Source organism: Sarcophilus harrisii, chromosome 5 (assembly GCF_902635505.1).
Source record: "Sarcophilus harrisii chromosome 5, mSarHar1.11, whole genome shotgun sequence".
Taxonomy (NCBI): domain Eukaryota; kingdom Metazoa; phylum Chordata; class Mammalia; order Dasyuromorphia; family Dasyuridae; genus Sarcophilus; species Sarcophilus harrisii.
The window spans coordinates 253,086,389-253,104,577 of record NC_045430.1 but is presented as its reverse complement, the minus strand read 5'-3'; the positions used below and the strand labels follow the sequence as shown (position 1 = coordinate 253,104,577).

The 18,189-nt window shown below is 37.7% G+C and overlaps 1 protein-coding gene across 3 annotated transcripts in view; it reads left to right on the top strand.

Annotated features, from left to right (window-relative positions):
• HACL1 (2-hydroxyacyl-CoA lyase 1) overlaps nt 1-18,189 on the top strand; it is an 82,343-nt gene that overhangs the window by 27,807 nt on the left and 36,347 nt on the right. For all 3 annotated transcript variants that reach the window (XM_031940273.1, XM_031940276.1, XM_031940274.1), the window contains exons 15-16: nt 690-797; nt 8,719-8,905. In XM_031940273.1, the coding sequence (XP_031796133.1) occupies nt 690-797; nt 8,719-8,905 (295 nt within the window). The remainder of the gene's footprint in view (nt 1-689; nt 798-8,718; nt 8,906-18,189) is intronic.

Sequence of the window (18,189 nt, the reverse complement as noted above, 5' to 3'; positions counted from 1 at the left end):
TATTAAAAGGGGACTTTGGCATAACATACACAGTAACAACAAAATTATGTGATGATCATCTTTGATGAACTTGGTTGTCCTCAACAATGCATTGATTCAATTCCAATAGATTTGGGATAGAAAATGCCATCCCTATTTAGAGGGAGAACTATGGAGACTAAATGTGGATTGAAGCATAGCGTTTATACCTTTTTTATTGGCTTGCTCTTTCTTTTTCATGGTCTGATTTTTCTTGTATGATATGATAAATATGGAAATATGTTTAAAAGGATTGCACATGTTTAATCTATATCAATTTGCTTGCTGTCTTAGCAAGGGGGGAGGTAAGGGAGGAAGGGAAAAAATTTTGGAACACAAAAGTCCACAACACAGTTAAATGTAGGAAACTATGTGTGTTTGGTAAAATAAAAAACTTTTGAGAGGAAAAAAAAGTAATTCTTGCCTAAATGTTAGATAAAGATAGGAAATTGGTTTAGAGCTGTAAAAAATTGACTTCCTAGGTCATATCTCTAAAGCTTGAAAGTAGTTCAGTGGTCATCCAGTCCAACTACTTCACTTTACAGGCAGGGAGATTGAGACCAAGGAAAATTAAGTGACTTAACTTTTTTAGGGTCACATGGGCATAGTAAATACAACAGCCATGATTTGAAGCTACTCCACTAAATCTAGTTTCTTCTCATTTGTTTTAGACATAATTTGCCAATTCTTCTCATTGTGGTGAACAATAATGGAATTTATCAAGGCTTTGATGCAGATACCTGGAAAGAAATAACAAAACTTGGAGAAATTTCCCAAGTGTGAGTATCATAAAACTTCGACATTGATTCACTGACAAACAGATTTTCAGAATTTCAGTATATTTTCCATTCTTGTATTAGTTTAGTTTTAAAATCATTTTTTAAATGTTTTTCATACAGTCTATAGGCTTTTACCTCCTCAAGGATAGTTCTTTATAAAATGCTATTCATTTAATTGATGTTTTAAAAGAATCTAAATCTTTGTCAAGTTCAGATAAGAAAATAAATTGTCTAGATCTTGTAAGTGAAAAGAAACAGATAAAACCATTGTTTAAATATAAATATTAAAAAAAAAAAAAAAACCATTAGAGATCCTAATCTGTTGCGGCAGGTCACTCATGAGTGTGATGATAAGTTTTGTACATAATCTATAATGACCCAGGACTTTCTTCTCTCTGCTAATTTGCTGAGTCCTGGTTGTTGATGACAGGACCAGATTAAGATGGATGTGGTGCTGAATTTGTGTATGTAAGTGCATCCTATATTGTGTTGTATTATATCGTATTCCAGAACCAAATGTAAATGATTTGGGATTGTCAGTTATTTTGCCCTACCTCCATTTTTCTCGATTTATAAATTGACTATTGTCTACAGTTAGTTGGCTTTAAATGTATACAGAATTTAGTTAGCAGCATTTATGTGAATGTTGCTAACACAGATTCCTTCTATCATCTGTGGTGATTAAAAAGTCTGCTTTGGCAGGAGCAGGCCTAATTTAAGATGTCTCACTCTATGAGGACAAGTGTGCTTTTGGATATATTCTATCATAAGGTCATTTTGGTTAACTGCCTCCATGACAACTGTCTCATCTGCCTCATCCTCTTCCAAATATCACAGGAATCACATTGTGAAGTGCAGTGATTTGTATGAATTTGTAGTCATTGTGATGCGGGTGTGGTCCATTTAAGAATTGACTTATTCATTTCTTTCTGATTCCCAACCCCTCCTAGTTAATGTAATTATCAGTCAAGGACCTTTTGATTCACAAATCCTGGTCCCTTTGAATTCCAATAGAACATGGGGGCCTGTCCCAGCTTCACCCACTTCTGAGTCAACTTGGGGCTATACCCACAGGCCCCTCTAGCTAAATCTCCTATTATAAAAGGGCCAACCTGGGACCCTCTCTTGGAAGAGATCCCAAACATGCCAGCCTTATGCTTGGCATGCCAGGACCCTCTGTCCACTGGAATCCTGTGTCCAGTGCCCTTCTTATCTCTACCTTTACCTATTTCCTTAACTATACTTTAACCTTACTTCCAAACTCCATAATCAACCTCTTTTATCAATCTAGCTTTTCGGCCCAATAAATGCTTCATTTAACTCAATATCCTTGCGCCAAACCCAAGGGGGTTGCAGGGGAGCTCTATTTGACTCACTGTACCCCAAACCTGCCACTAGACCTCAACTAAACCCTAATTTCATTTAGGTACCCCAAATCTAGACCTCATCAATTGAACTAAAATAACTTACAGTTTTCAGGAGTTTATATCTTGGAGACCATGACTTTTACTGCTTGGAAAGTCCAGAAGACTCCAAACTACTTTAAATTTAAAAACATTTAAAACTAATGGGCCAACATGGTAAAAATGATAATACTACTAAAATTAATTTAGTAGAGTTTAATGCTATGCCAAACTGTATTGGAGATACGTTATAGAACTTAATAAAATAATAACAAAATTCATTTTAAAAAACCACAAAAAAATCTAAGATATCAAGGGAAAAGATGTAGAGATAAAGAAGAATTAGCTCTTCTAGACTTCAAACTGTATTAAGAAGCACAGTCATCAAAACCTGTTGGAGTCCAGCTCCAGTGAAAAACAAGAGTGTGGGTAACCCAAAGCCAGGCAGAAAATCTGCTCTGCAGTCTTCATTTTATTAATCTGAGTGCCAGCTTAATATATCTTTTAGGCTAGTGTAACTACTGCCTGACTTCACTTTACATCATATCCCTCCTGGCTTAAAGCTCATTCCATACTTTGACACTGACAAAATACTTTGACCAAGTATTATAAGTATTTTATACCTGGATGGTGTGTCCTTCATTCATTGTTTAGGGGTAAATAGTATAATTAAAAAAGCCTTGTTTCTATTGCTTGGATTCTCCATCAAGATTATCCTGATTTTTACCTAATATGTCTTTTCAGTTATTACGGAGATGGTAAGCCAACATGGGCATGGACCTACGGGTACTCCACAGGTGTTAGAGATGGTGAGCTAGTATGGGCATGGACCAGCCAGCTTTCTACAAAAAACCATCTTGTCCTAGTTAAAAAATAGAAAGTAGAGTAGTGTGACAGACTAGACAGGAAAGACTCAGAAACAGTGGAGTTAAGTAACCCAGTTAGATAAAGCTGAAAACATAAGTTACTTAAGAAAGAACTCTGTCTGATAAAAACTTCTAGGAAAACTAGAAAGCAATGTGGTAAAAATTAAACTTAGACTAACACTTTAACAGGGGTCCTCAAACTACGGCTGGAGGGCCAGATGCAGCAGCTGAGGACGTTTATCCCCCTCACCCAGGGCTATGAAGTTTCTTTATTTAAAGGCCCAATAAACAAAGGGTTTTTTTTGTTTGTTTGTTTGTTTTACTATAGTCCAGCCCTCCAACAGTCTGAGGGACAGTGAACTGGCCCCTTATTTAAAAAGTTTAAGGACCCCTGCCTTATAACATACTTCACAATACATTATTACTGGATGCAAGACCTTAATATTAAAGATGACACTATAAAAGCATTAAAAGAAAAACATTCTATAACTCTCACAGCTTGTAGGTAGGTGATGAAGTCTTAAATGAAAGAGTCATAAAAGAGAAAATAGATAAATTTGATTATGTAAAACTGAAAATCTCCTGTACAGACAATAGTTTGGGGGGGGATTATGTATTACTGCCTCAGCCCGCAAGGCAGTGTGTGGACCCTGGAAGAAAAGAGATAAGGGCAAGAGAGAGGGGACGTGCAAAATGGAGGCAAGTTAAATCATTCTGATCAAGCCTCATTTTAATGGGTGCAATAGTACAGATATATATAGCAGTAGAAAAGAAGGCAGGGTTGTTCAAACACAGTACTGGGTGGGGGTCCATGACAAAGGGTTGGTATCCCGCCCAAGGATGAACTGCTCAGATGTTTCTGGTGGCAGGAAGCTCTATGATGCGATTAGGGGATGCCTAGATATCTGCCTATTCAAAGTTAGGATGTGATTAGGAGATTCCTATTCAGGAAGTCTTTGGTATAATGTGATTAGGAGATTCAACCTATTCAAGGTTGGCCTTATGTGGCTGTAGATTAGTGCCTGCTCCCCACATATTACTGTTACCAGTGATGAGGACCCCAGGCCGGTGTCAGTGTCGCAGGTTTTTGAGAGAAAGAATTCACAGTCCTGACCTCCAAGTGAAGTGGGGTTTTTTTGTTTTTGTTTTTTTTGTTTTTTGTTTTTTGACAAAAAATGGGTTTGTTTACATTGAGAAGCCATTCAGTGGGCCAGTTGCTGATAGGAATTAGTAAAGGTACAGAATGTTGACTTTTATCCAGCCTTCTGTGATTTGGCCATTTTTTAGCCATTAGGGGGGCTAATTTTCAAATAAATAAAGGGTAGGAATTGTCCATAGTCCTGTTCCCACTCTCAGCACCCTGACTGTGCCCCTGCCTCAGTCACTCATATTGGCTGCTAGATTCTAGGAGACATAGTCTCATTTAGCCCTGGGACCAAATCATGGATCCATTTGGTCCCACTAAATCTCTCCCTTTCAAATAAAATATTAAAAACTCTCTAATCTCTATCTTGCCTCAGTTTCTCTGACATTACAGTATAACCATTTTGAAGAACAGTTTAGGATTATAAAAATCAAGTGATTAAAATATCCACAGTCTTTAAATGTAATGCCGAAGAAACTTAGCAAGACAAGAAATTAGAGACAAATTCAGTAGTTTATTAAATGGAGAAAAATACTGGGACCAATGGATCCATGGTTAATCCCAGGGCTAGAGGAGACTATCATCTCTAGTCTAGCCCCAAGTATGGGGACAGCAAGCTTTTTTATAGGATAACAAGACAGTGACATAATGGAGGTACCTAGGTGGGGATAACCTAATGGAGGGAGGTTACTGATATTCTAATGACATCTGAAATTGATATACCTTTCTTTATGTTGTCAAACATTAAGAAGGAATGTCTGCAACCTAAAAATATAAAACCTTTATCTCATCAAACATTAAGAGGGAAAGGTTATAACCTGAGGCAGAATAACTAAATAGGACAATTGGAGAAACTGGGTCACGACATTAAAAAGGGAACTTTGGCACAACAGACCTAAAGATTCCACAATGAGGCATATATCTTCAAAGGAAGCCATTGATAAGAAGACCTCTTATATGATAAAAAATGTATAATAACCCTCTTTGTGATAGAAAATTAGAAACAAAGTAGATGTCTTTACAAAGTTAACTTTGTGAATCTCCCATACTTGTGAACTCCAATGAGTACTTAAATACATTAGTGAGCTAGAGGATTTGCTAAGTACCATGCTAAAATAGCACTTTGTAAGGATTCCAACAGATGTCCATTAATTGGGAAATGGCTAAATAAATCATAGGACATGAATGTAATGGAGCATTACTATGCTAATTGGGTATTAATCAATGGAGTGTTAATGTATGAGGGGTGTCTCTGGTGGTGCAGTGGATAGAGTACCATTCCTGCAGTTCAGGAGGACTTTAGATAGAATTTAGTAATTGTGTGACTCTGGACAAATCACTTCACCCTGATTGCCTCCAAAAAAGAAAGAATGAATGCATGAGTAAAGTAAGCAGAGATAAGAAAACAGAATACACAATAATTTCAACAGTGTAAATGGGAAGAATGGCACACCAGAAGATTGCAAGTTAGAAAAACTACAAAGAACAAGCTTGGCTCCAGAGATATGAGAGAATGGGCCACCGGTTTGGCACATTGTTCAGGGTTTCGGAGTTTTTCAATATCCTGAAGAGTTGTAATGATATTTTTTTTCCTTTTTTTTGTCTGTAAAAATATTAATTTTAAATGGGTTGGCTCTTTGAGAAAGGGAAGGACAGTGATGATATAAAAAACAAAAGACATCAATAAAAGCTCATAGTTAAAAATCAAAGATAAAATTAACTTTCAAAAACTCTTGAGGCAAAACTTCCCTTCCTGCACAATCTTAGCTTTGAGTCTTCATCTGGGACCTTGTAGAAGTGAAACCCTTCCAAGAACCCCTGACACTGGGATTCCGGACCTGTACTTTACTCTAACATTGGAATTATTTGGGGATTTGAGATTTGTTTGTAGTTGTTTTTGTTGGTTTTTTGGTAAAGTTTTGGAATATTCTTATCTAATGAATGCAGTGTTATTGTTAAAATGTTTTAGTCAGATCTGACTCTGTGACCCCATTTGGGATTTTTTTTGCAAAGATACTGGAGTGGTTTGCCATTTCTATTATAATGAAATTAATCCAATGCAATAACACTATTATTATTATTTTTTATTATTATCAGTAACTTTTTATTGACAGAATCCATGCCAGGGATTTTTTTTTACAACATTATCCCTTACACTCACTTCTGTTCCGATTTTTCCCTCCCATCCTCCACCCTCCCCTAGATGGCAAGCAGTCCTATATATGTTGAATATGTCCTAGTATATCCTAGATACAATGTATGTGTGCAGATCCAAACAGTTTTCTTGTTGCACAGGGAAAATTGGATTCAGAAGATAAAAATAACCCGGGAAGAAAAACAAAAATGCAAGCAGTCCACACTTATTTCCCAGTGTTCTTTAACCCTGATTGTAGCTGGTTCTGTCCATCATTGATCAATTGAAACTGAATTAGGTCTCCTTGTCAAAGAAATCCACTTTCATCAGATTACCTCTTCATACAGTATCGTCGTTGACTTATATAATGATCTCTTGGTTCTGCTCATTTCACTTAGCATCAGTTCATGTAAGTCTCTCCAAGCCTCTCTGTATTCATCCTGCTGGTCATTTCTTACAGAACAATAATATTCCATAACATTCATATACCACAATTTACCCAGCCATTCTCCAATTGATGGGCATCCACTCAGTTTCCAGCTTCTAGCCACTACAAACAGGGCTGCCACAAACATTTTGGCACATACTGGTCCCTTTCCCTTCTTTAGTATCTCCTTGGGGTATAAGTCCAGTAGAAACACTGCTGGATGCACAATTTGATAACTTTTTGGGCATAATTCCAGATTGCTCTCCAGAATGGTTGGATTCGTTTACAACTCCACCAACAATGTATCAGTGTCCCAGTTTTCCCGCATCCCCTCCAACAATCATCATTATTTTTTCCTCTCATCTTAGCCAATCTGATAGGTGTGTAGTGGTATCTCAGAGTTGTCTTAATTTGCATTTCTCTGATTAATAATGATTTGGAACACTCTTTCATATGAGTGGTAATAATTTCAATTTCATCATCTGAAAATTGTCTGTTCATATCCTTGACCATTTATCAATTGGAGAATGGCTTGGTTTCTTATAAATTAGAGTCAGTTTTCTATATATTTTGGAAATGAGGCCTTTATCAGAACCTTTCACTGTGAAGATGTTTTCCCAGTTTGTGGCTTCCCTTCTAATCTTGTTTACATTAGTTTTGTTTGTACAGAAACTTTTTTAATTTGATGTAATTTTTCTATTTTGTGATCAATAATGGTCGCTAGTTTGTCTTTAGTCACAAATTTCTTCCTCCTATCTGAGAGATAAACTATCCTATGTTCCTCCAATTTGTTTATAATCTCGTTCTTTATGTCTAAATCATGGACCCATTTTGATGTTATCTTGGTATATGGTGTTAAGTGTGGGTCTGCAATAACACTAATTAGAAAGGGCATTAAACAATTCCAATAGACTTGATATTGAAAATGCCAATCATCCAGAGAGAGAACTACAGAGACTAAATGTGGATTAAAGCATAGTTTTTTAACCTTTTTGGTTTTTTTATATCTTGTTTTTTTTTTTTTTTTCTTTTGGTCTGATTTTTCTTGCAAACATGACAGATATGGAAATATGTTTAAAATAATTGCATATATTTAACCTATATCAGATTGCTTGCTTCCTTGGGTGAGAAAGGGGGAGAGAAAAAATTTAAATGCCAAGTTTTGCAAAAATGTATATTGAAAACTATCTTTACATGTATTTGGAAAAATAAAATACTATTTGGGGGGAAACTATTAAACTTCCAAGGCTTGATCAACTTGCTAAGACTTGTTTGAAATTTGAAATAAACACTGAATAAAACAAAAATGCCTGCCAGGATTAGTATGACTATTAATATCACACAAAGTAAGATATAAGAAACAAACAGCAGCAATGTTTTAACATTCTTACTGGATTTTCCTTTCCTGAATCATCAGGAAGACTTGACTTCCTATTCTGGTTTGTGTTGAGTGTGATCCAAATCTATCTGACTTCTGGACTCTTCCGTCTACATTGGTGCTGCCACCTCCATTGTTGAATAATTGACGTTCTTTGGGCAGTGGCTGGAAATTTACCTTTTGTTTCAAATTTTTTCAGAAAGCTTCATAAAAAATTTTTTCCCTCTTTGTTATTTTCCTTTCAAGATTCTCTGCCATATACAGTTTTTCATTGTTCTGGTCAAATGGCCTACTAGTTTTCTAATAACTTTCTTGAATTCTCCCTTTTCCTGAGAGTTTCCTTATTTAACTCTTGTTTAGTTAGCTTTTTTTTTTATTACTTTGTATTCAACTCAGTATTTGACTTATTTTGTGAACTTATTTTACAAGTTAAAAAAGCCTGTAGAATTATATATATGCATATATAATTACATATATATTTATATAATAAGCACAAGTTTTTATTCCAATTCAATAAATTATTTCAGAACATCAGTAAACATTAGTGATCATTTACTTGCCTTTTTCAGGGCCCCTCCAGTTTCTCTCCTGCCAAATTCCCGTTATGAGCAGATTATGACTGCATTTGGAGGCAAGGGATATTTTGTGCAAACTCCAGGAGAGTTGCAGAATGCTCTAAGAACAAGCTTAGCTGAGAAAACAGTGCCATCTCTTATCAACGTTATGATTGAGCCTCAAGCCAGTCGGAAGAAACAGGTAAGTGCTGCCCATATCAGTGAGGAAGGAAACACTCCCACTAAGCCAAGAATCTTCCAGTTCTCAAATTTTGTGTCAGGGCTGATGCTCAGTGGTAGCCCTGGGGGTGGCCAAAGGCTCTTTCTCTAGTGGCTGTCATCTTGACTGACCACCAAAATGCCCCCAATGTTGTGATTCCAATTAGCTCTGACTTCCTTCTTAGAAAAAGGGCAGAGGCTTGATCTGGAGGCTTTTAAAAGGTTTGCTGACATCTTTAAGAAATGGATTTAATGGAGTTCTTGTCATTTTTTCCTCCCTGATTTTTGTAGTTGTAATGTCCTCTAAGTTAATAGTTAGGAGAAATAGTAGCCAGAAAAATAGGGAGGGTGTTAAATACTGCTACCTTCTATAGGTTTTAATTGCTTCATTAAGTTACTTGAATCCCATTTCTAATTCATGGAAATACTTTTAATAACATAATAACATAAAATCTGTGATTTTATTGGTATAGGGAATTTCAGTGAGGAAATTCCCTCTTCCAAAACAGATCAGGTAAGAAGCAGATACTGAGAGAGGTCAGGGCTTTGTCTTGGGCTTCCTAGTCACCAGGATTCTAAGGTGGACTTGAATTTAGGCCTTTCTTACTTGAGGGCCGGCTTTCCATTAAGTATGTCACAACTTGCCTTGGCACAAATGATGCTCCCTAACAGATACCCAAACACAGCCCTCCAAAATGTATATTTCAGACCCACATGGTGAGCACTTGGTAAACTTTGTAGCACATGAGGACCTTGAGGTGGCAGATAAATGTTAACTTTTGTGCCTGTTGTTATTGTGGTTGATTGAGAACAAAGGCAAAGGTGCCATTTAATGGTGAGCTCCAACACCCACATGGACCTGTGAGGGATAGAAAATTCTATCCAAAAATGACTACTTAGAGACCTCTCGAAGTAAAAAGCAGGAAAGTTGTTTTATTTAATAAATTCTCATGAGAATGAGCAGTTCCACCATGAGGAGGAAAAGAGAAAGCCTCCACCCATGAGGTCAGATGGTCCACTACAACCAACAGGTATTTGAGATGCCTCACAGATGGCAGTTCAGTGAAGTTCACCTGTATACATTGAAAAGACCTGTTACCAGGGGGCCTTCCTCCTTTTCAGATTTGTCATTGAGCCGCCCTATTTGTCCTTGGACAAACAAGATAACCGCTAACCCTAACCCCCCCCCCCCCCCCCCCCCCCCATTGGATGTTATTCGTGCCCAAAATAGCAGATTCCCTAGTTCCAGGAGGAACCATACACAGGCAACTAGTTGTCTAAACATTGATAACTTGAACAGCGATAAATGTCATCATTTTAGGTTAAATACATATATCTAAAATCTAAGTACATATTGGTTACTACTCAACATACTTATGCAGGTCACAGAGACCTAGAGAAACTAAAATATAGAAGAGGAATTTAAACATTCTTGGAAGTTCTTCACTTTATCTCTACTTCACTCTACACAGCTACCCCCTTCTAATATGTAAATGATTTTATCATATTTTCTATGAAGAACTTATATATTGCTCTAAGTCAGTTAACAGATTTACACATTGTTTATCAAGTTCACTATCAGAATTATCTCCTTCCAGCACCCTCCAGCCTCTTTTTTGGAGAATCATCATCTTAATAGTATCCTCTGGATGCAATAATTTCGATAGGGATCGTTGGACTATTCTGGTTATTAATGTAATTATACAGGGTAAACATAATGGTAACAATATAATACCACTGATTGCAATTAGTCCATACCATAAAAGTTGTTTCCACCAGCTGCCATTAAACCAGGACCGCCAACTGTTAGAAAAAGGGGAATTTGCCTTACAAGTGCCCTGTACAGGCACATGAACTATTCTGCAAATGCCTTTTATAAATTTCTTTTACCACTTGCCCATTATCATCAATTTGCATGCAACAAGTGGACAAGTTTAATTTTCCACAGAACCCTCCTTCCTCTGCTAGCAAATAATCTAAAACTAGTCAATGCTGTAAAACAGCTTCTCATGTTTGAGTGGCTTGATCAGCTAGCAAATCAAGAGCCTGAGCAGTCTGGTTAGTTGTTATCTCCAGAACTGCTTGTAATCTAATTAACCTATTTAATATATATATATATATATATTGATGTCCTATTCCCCCAGATTCCATCCTGACCCATGTGGCTGGCCCGTACTCTTTGATGATTCTTTCTGGGGGCCATGTATTTCCTCATCCATTACCATCACCTGTTTGAGTCAGAGAAGTATCTATACTAGTTAGAGAACAATCTAAGCCTTGTTCTTCTCTCTTTAGATTATCATATAGTCGTATTCCTAGTTGTTTGTCACTATCTTCTGGAAGGAAGAAAAACTTGGGCCTTATTGTACCTATATAACAACTCCCAGTCCAATTCCTTGGGAGGTGAATATATGTTATTTGACCATAAATCCAATAGTGTCCCCTTAAAGCTGGGTTTTTCTCACGCCAGAAGATAAAAACTCCTGTTGAGGGCAGGAAATAACTAACATCCCATGGGCCTAACAGTCTCCCTTTCATAGTCTTTGAATTACCTTCCAAAGTTGCTTTTCAGGTATCTAAGTGCAATTACAATCATTTTCCCTAGTAAAATCTATATTACTTCAAAAGTTACCAAACATTCTTCTAATAGTTCCATTACTCTTTTCCCACTTCCATCCTATTACAGTACTAGCAGTACCTGGCTTTGTGCTATTTAACCTTAAACATTTCCATAAATCTTGGGGTGTTTGACAAGTTGGTTTCTTTTTAAATTCCTTCAAGCATTCTTCACTACCCTCTACTGTATGTTGATGAATACATTTAATCACTGACCCATCATCACAAACAATACTTGTTTTATTCTATCTATTTTTATATTTACTACAGTCTGTAACATCTGCCTTCTCTGGCTGGTGGGTAAAAGTCCATTTGCATTTACTTTCTCCCATCCAAGGCCCTGTGCCTGTTTGATTTAAACAGTGCCCTCCTGGGACAGCATTAGTTAGTTTCCACTGATGTTCCTCCTGATCTGACCAAAATCCTCTACTATCATGTACAACTGATCTATTACTCAATATCCAAGCTGGAAATAAAGGGACAGGTACTTGGGGCCATTGTGTGAGTTGTTTGGGTCCCCCACATATCCAGCAGTTTTTGAGATAAAATGTATCAGCAATAACCTGAATCAAGTTCTGAAAGCTATTGCCTTCCTTCAATAAAGGATTAGGGATTGTTCCAGCAAGTGTATAACACTATACATAAGGATAGAAAGCACAATCCCCTTCTGTGAGTGTTTTGTTTGGCCCCTATTCTACCGAATAATAAGTCAAATTTCTGAGTTGAAGTAACACTGTCCAACAGAAAATAATATCTAATACTGTTAGAAAAAGCCCCAATATAGTACCCCAGAGCAATACTGCTATTAAGATTTTACATATACAATCCATCAGATCCTTTTCAATGTTTGTCTCAGCTTGTTCTCTGCATTCAGTTTGGAAGTCCACACCCTCGGAGTGTCCACCCATCCTTTAATTCTGGTATGCTGAGTCCACCCTCTTTCCTGTGTATGCACTGCTGTACCTGATATCAGGAGGATCTAGAATGGTCCTTCCCAGGTCAGGGTTAGCTTGTCCTCCTTCCATGTCCAAACCAGGACCCAGTCTCCAAGCTAGAACTTATGCACTGTGAATCCTGAGGGAGGAGTCTTAGCAATAAGCCCTTTTAGTTGTAAAGTTTTCAGATGTTGCAGTACAGACATGACATATTTCCTTAAAAACAAATCCTTGGTTTCAAATAGTGGATCCAAGGAAGAATTTTGAATCCCTTTTGGATAAGGGTGACCATACAGTAATTCATAAGGTGATAATCCCACATCCCTCCAGAGTTTTGTTCTAAATCAAAGGGGAAGGCACTTAGTCCAGGGCAATTGTGTCTCTTAAGGCCAATTTAATTAGTTGCCCTTTAATTTCCTGATTCATCCTTTCCACTTTGCCTGATGAGGGTGGATGCCATGGGTTATGTAAATCCCAGGATATTTCTAGAGCTTGGGCTGTGGCCCCATCTTAGCTGTGAAATGGGTGCCTTGGTCCGAATCTACCTGTTCCACCAACCCATACCCCGGAATGATCAAGAAGTATTTTTACAACCACTGAGACTGTTGCCTGGGCAAGGGGAAAGGCCTCCACCCATGAAATCAGATGGTCCACTACAACCAACAGGTATTTGAGATGCCTCACAGATGGCAGTTCAGTGAAGTTCACCTATATACATTGAAAAGACCTGTTACCAGGGGCCTTCCTCCTTTTCAGATTTGTCACTGAGCCGCCTTATTTGTCCTTGGACAAACAAGACAGCCACTAACAAGCTGCCGTACTATTTATTGTGTACAAGCCGGGTGCCACAAACTTAGTCAGCACCACATCACACAGGTGGACACCCCAATGACTGCTCTTATGAAAGTATACATGTCTCATACCTGCTGTGGTCAATACCTCTCTGCAATCTGGTAGGAACCAATGCCCTTCTTTATCCTCCTGAGCACCAAGACTCTGAATCTTTTTTTTCTCTTCCAGGGTAAGGGAAGGTGGAGGCAATTGAGGTGGAAATGTTGGAATTAGCACCATCATTTCCTCTGTTGTACTTACAGATTCCTCTTCTCTAGCCCGTTTAGTTTCCTCATTCACAAGGTGATTTCCCCTAGCCTCAAATGAATCTCTTCTCTGATGTCCTTGCACATGAATCACTGCAATGTTCTTAGGCAATATAAGGTTAGTTAAAATTTCAGTGACCAATGCCCTATGTGCCAATCCCTTACCTTTACTGTTTCCATTCTTTCCCTCAAGTAATTTACAGGATCTAATTTCTTTTTCTCTTCCCTTATATAATGACTTAAATATTTTACTTCACATTTCACAAATTGCAGTTTGTCTTGAGAAATTCTCAGTCCCTGTGCTCCTAAATAATTTAATAAACTGATAGTGACTTGGACAAGGTCACTCTTCTTCCTTCCTGCCAGAAGAGGATCATCTAACATATTGTAAGACTTAACAGTAAGAAATTTATCCCAAAATGCTCACACAATTCTTACATACCCAAGTCGATTTTCCATAAATTGAATATTATATCAATCATTTTGCTTTTAAAATACCTAGTACACAGAAAATCCCAAACTACATATTGTCCATAACAAAAACATTTTCAAAGGGACAAAGGCAAAAACTATTATCCTCAGAGTCCCTTTAAATAATTGGCATCAATACAGTTAATTAAAGCTTCCTATTTTTACATAAAAGAATCTGAAAAGTTCTTTAAAAACATATCAATTAAACCTTTTTGAAATAACCCTTTTATTTTTTTTTTCTGTAGCTCTTTTTTTTTTTTTTTTTTTTTTTTAATTTAATAGCCTTTTATTTACAGGATATATACATGGGTAACTTTACAGGATTAACAATTGCCAAACCTCTTGTTCCAATTTTTCACCTCTTACCCCCTCCCACCCCCTCCCCTAGATGGCAGGATGACCAGTAGATGTTAAATATATTAAAATATAACTTAGATACACAATAAGTATACATGACCAAAACATTATTTTGCTGTACAAAAAGAATCAGACTCTGAATTATTGTACAATTAGCTTGTGAAGGAAATCAAAAATGCATGTGTGCATAAATATAGGGATTGGGAATTCAATGTAATGGTTTTTAGTCATCTCCCAGAGTTCTTTTTCTGGGCATAGCTAGTTCAATTCATTACTGCTCCATTAGAAATGATTTGGTTGATCTCGTTGCTGAGGATGGCCTGATCCATCAGAACTGGTCATCATCTAGTATTGTTGTTGAAGTATATAATGATCTCCTGGTCCTGCTCATTTCACTCAGCATCAGTTCGTGTAAGTCTCTCCAGGCCTTTCTGAAATCATCCTGTTGGTCATGAAATAACCCTTTTAAACTATATATCACATTTCTGATTATATTCTTTAAACACAAAAACCATTATGTATTTAAAGAAGCAAATATTCAATCAATTAACATCTTGTAAGAGTAGCTTGTCCCTTTACATCAGTTTGCTTTCTTCAGCCAAAAGTGGCTGCACCTTTCCACTGCTGCTCTCCCCCTGCAAAAACACATTCCATCTCACAGCCGCCTCTCTGTGAGTACCCTTTCCAACCTGTTCCTTCTTTTTCCCACTGATTTCTTGAAATCATTTGCTCCCATTAATCAATCCTTAAATCAACTTCATTAAATGCTCCATTTAAACTATTAATTGCTTTTGAAAATCAATCTCTTTTCCCTTGTCTTTATTTAAATCACCCTTTTTTAAACTTTAAACTTCAAGATTCACAATTAATTTTGAACCAAATTTCATAAAACTTAAAATATAGTTTACAAATTACCTAATACTTTCAAAAAAGCAATATACCATTTAAGTAAGGAGATACAAACATGATCCCTCCCTTTCCCCCCCCCCAAGGTAAAATACTAGCGTTTTGTTTAATAACAATAATTTTGAATTTCAATTTGAAGTCCAACCAAATAATAAAAAAAAGTTTTTCTCTTCAGTTGTAAAGGCCACAATATTCAAACAATTCTTAAGATTTTTACCCAGAATAAATCTAACATGTGCAAGACAACAGTAAAATTATTTCCCCCAATTTCAATTTTATTTCAATTTCAAAATTATAGTACCTCTTTAAAATATAATAAGTTCCCCAAACTTTTAATCAAATGTTGCAGACAATACCCAGTTTAGTCTTCTTAAACTTTCTGTTCTCTAATTCCATGAAGGCAAACTTACTAATGATTTTTCTTCCTTCTGGCACAATTTTTTAGAAACACGTTTAGTTTTCCCACAGGTCCAACAAGTCAGAGAGCCCCTGTGTTCAGCTATTTACCTCTCTTACTCTATTTTTATTCCTCCCTTCCAATACCTGCAGTTTCTTGTTTCCAATCTTAACACCCATACCAATTTAAAGTTATTTTAAAACTTTAGTTCTTGAAATTTCCTAAAATCTACCTAGATATTCCATTCAAACTTCTTTAATAAGCCAAGAAAGAGTTAAGCACCAAATCCTTGCTTTACCTTGAACATTTTTTTCCTCTGGCTAAGTCCTGATATCAGACTCTTTGTTTACAGGAGTGATAGCCACTGTTCTTCTATTTTCTCAAAACTTTCCAGGCTTTCAATCTATGGTTTGTTTGTTTTTCCCCTTCTCTCCCTCCTCCCCCTTCTCCCCAAAAAGCTGAAGCTGTTAGCTAGAGGGAGAGGGAGAGAGAAAGATTTTTCAAACTTCTTTTTCTTACCTAACCCACTCTGAAAGAATTAACACTCTAAATGAAGCCTGCAACGCAGAGGCTGGATTCTTCTCTCTTATAAGCTTGCTAACTTTTAACGCAGAACGGAATGCAAAGCAGACAAACATACACACACAGACAGACACAGAGCTCTATTTTTCTTAAATTTCCTAGCTAACGTCCTGACATAAATCTTTGGACTGCTTCTGCCCCATTTTACAACTTGGTCTCAAACCAAATTGTCAGCGGAGGTCCTTTGTTACCCTCACGCCCCGTAGTCACAAAGAGCCTCCTTAGAAAGTCCTTTACCGTTGGGTCAATAGCAGTCCACCAAAGCAGTTTTTAGGAGGGCTAATCCCTCAGTTCTCCCTTGACCCAGCCAATAGACCCCAGACTTTCCAAGCTCACCTGGAGAATATGTGTGTTCTTTTCAGACTGCCCGCCGGCCCGTCAGGATTCTATTTCTCCTTTTCATCTTCAATTCTGCTTTTCACTGAGTATCTCTGCCTCGGGTCGTTTATCAAAGAGGAAGGGAGGCTACACACTCAGAGCCAGAGACCACGGAAAAACTAGCCATGGTTGTGCTTGTCCCCTTTTGGGGTGTGCAGCCATCTCCCCAAATACTCATCCTGGACCAAGCCCCCAAAACTGTGAGGGATAGAAAATCCTATCCAAAAATGACTACTCAGAGATCTCTCGAAGTAAAAAAGCAGAAAAGTTGTTTTATTTAATAAATTCTCATGAGAATGAGCAGTTCCACCATGAGGAAGGAAAGAGAAAGCTCACGGTAGAAGGGCTAAAGAAAGGGATAAGCTATACAATTTTTATAGGTTCTGGTTACAAAGGATTACATCATGAGTTGGGGGAACATTAAGAGATAGGTGCCCCCCTACCCCTTAATTGGATGTTATTCGTGCCAAAAACAGCAGATTCCCTAGTTCCAGGAGGAACCATATACATCAGGCAACTAGTTGTCTAAACATTGATAACTTGAACAGTGATAAATGTCATCATTCTAGGTTAAATACATATATCTAAAATCTAAGTACATATTGGCTACTACTCAACATACTTATACAGGTCATAGAGACCTAGAAAAACTAAAATATAGAAGAGGAATTTAAACATTCTTGGAAGTTCTTCACTTTATCTCTACTCCACCCCACACAGACCTTTGCCTCTGCACCTCTCCATTGGCATTGCCTGAGCTTTCCCTTTGGCTATGCACGCCACCGTTTCCAAACCCAGCCTCCATGTTCTGGGTAGTGGCCTTATGTTTCCAGTTACTTTGTTCCTTTTCATAAGTTAGGAGTGGGGCCTGGATTCTTTCCACGGGCACTCCCTAGCAGCCACTCGGGCATTCTGTAGTGACTCCCTCTTTATAAGAAGGCATCCAAGGCTGCGAGGAGAACCCAGAGAAGTTTGCAGAAGGGAAAGCAAAGGAAGATGACGATGGGCTGAAGGGAGTGGGGAGCAGAGGCGCTGGCCGGTGCTGCTGCCTCCATAAGCCCTAAGAGTTGGGGCCCGCTTCAAGGTTCGCTGAGACAAGGATTGCTACCTCCTGGGAGCCTCAGGGCCTGAATTTGACAGGTGAACGAGGCAGGCCAGCCAAGGCCCACTGTGGGGCCAGTGAATTACACACAGTAGTTGTGTTCTGTAAAGACCCTGGGAACCCTGTTCTGGTAACACTGGACCATTGATCCTAGGGGAAATACAGGGGAACTCTGGCCCAGAGATCAGTGGATGCAACAAAAGTTGATTCATTAACCTTGAACTGACAGCAGTGACTCATGTCTAACTGAAGTTTCTCTAATTCATGTCACATCCTTCTTGAGTTTAGGAACACTGGACATAGGCTGTTCTAAATAGAAAATGCATCAACAAAAAGCACACAGTGGGAAACATGGCACTAAATAGATGGTGAAAAAGACGGAGCTGAAACAAGAAGACATATTGTTGCCATATTCGATGTCAGCAA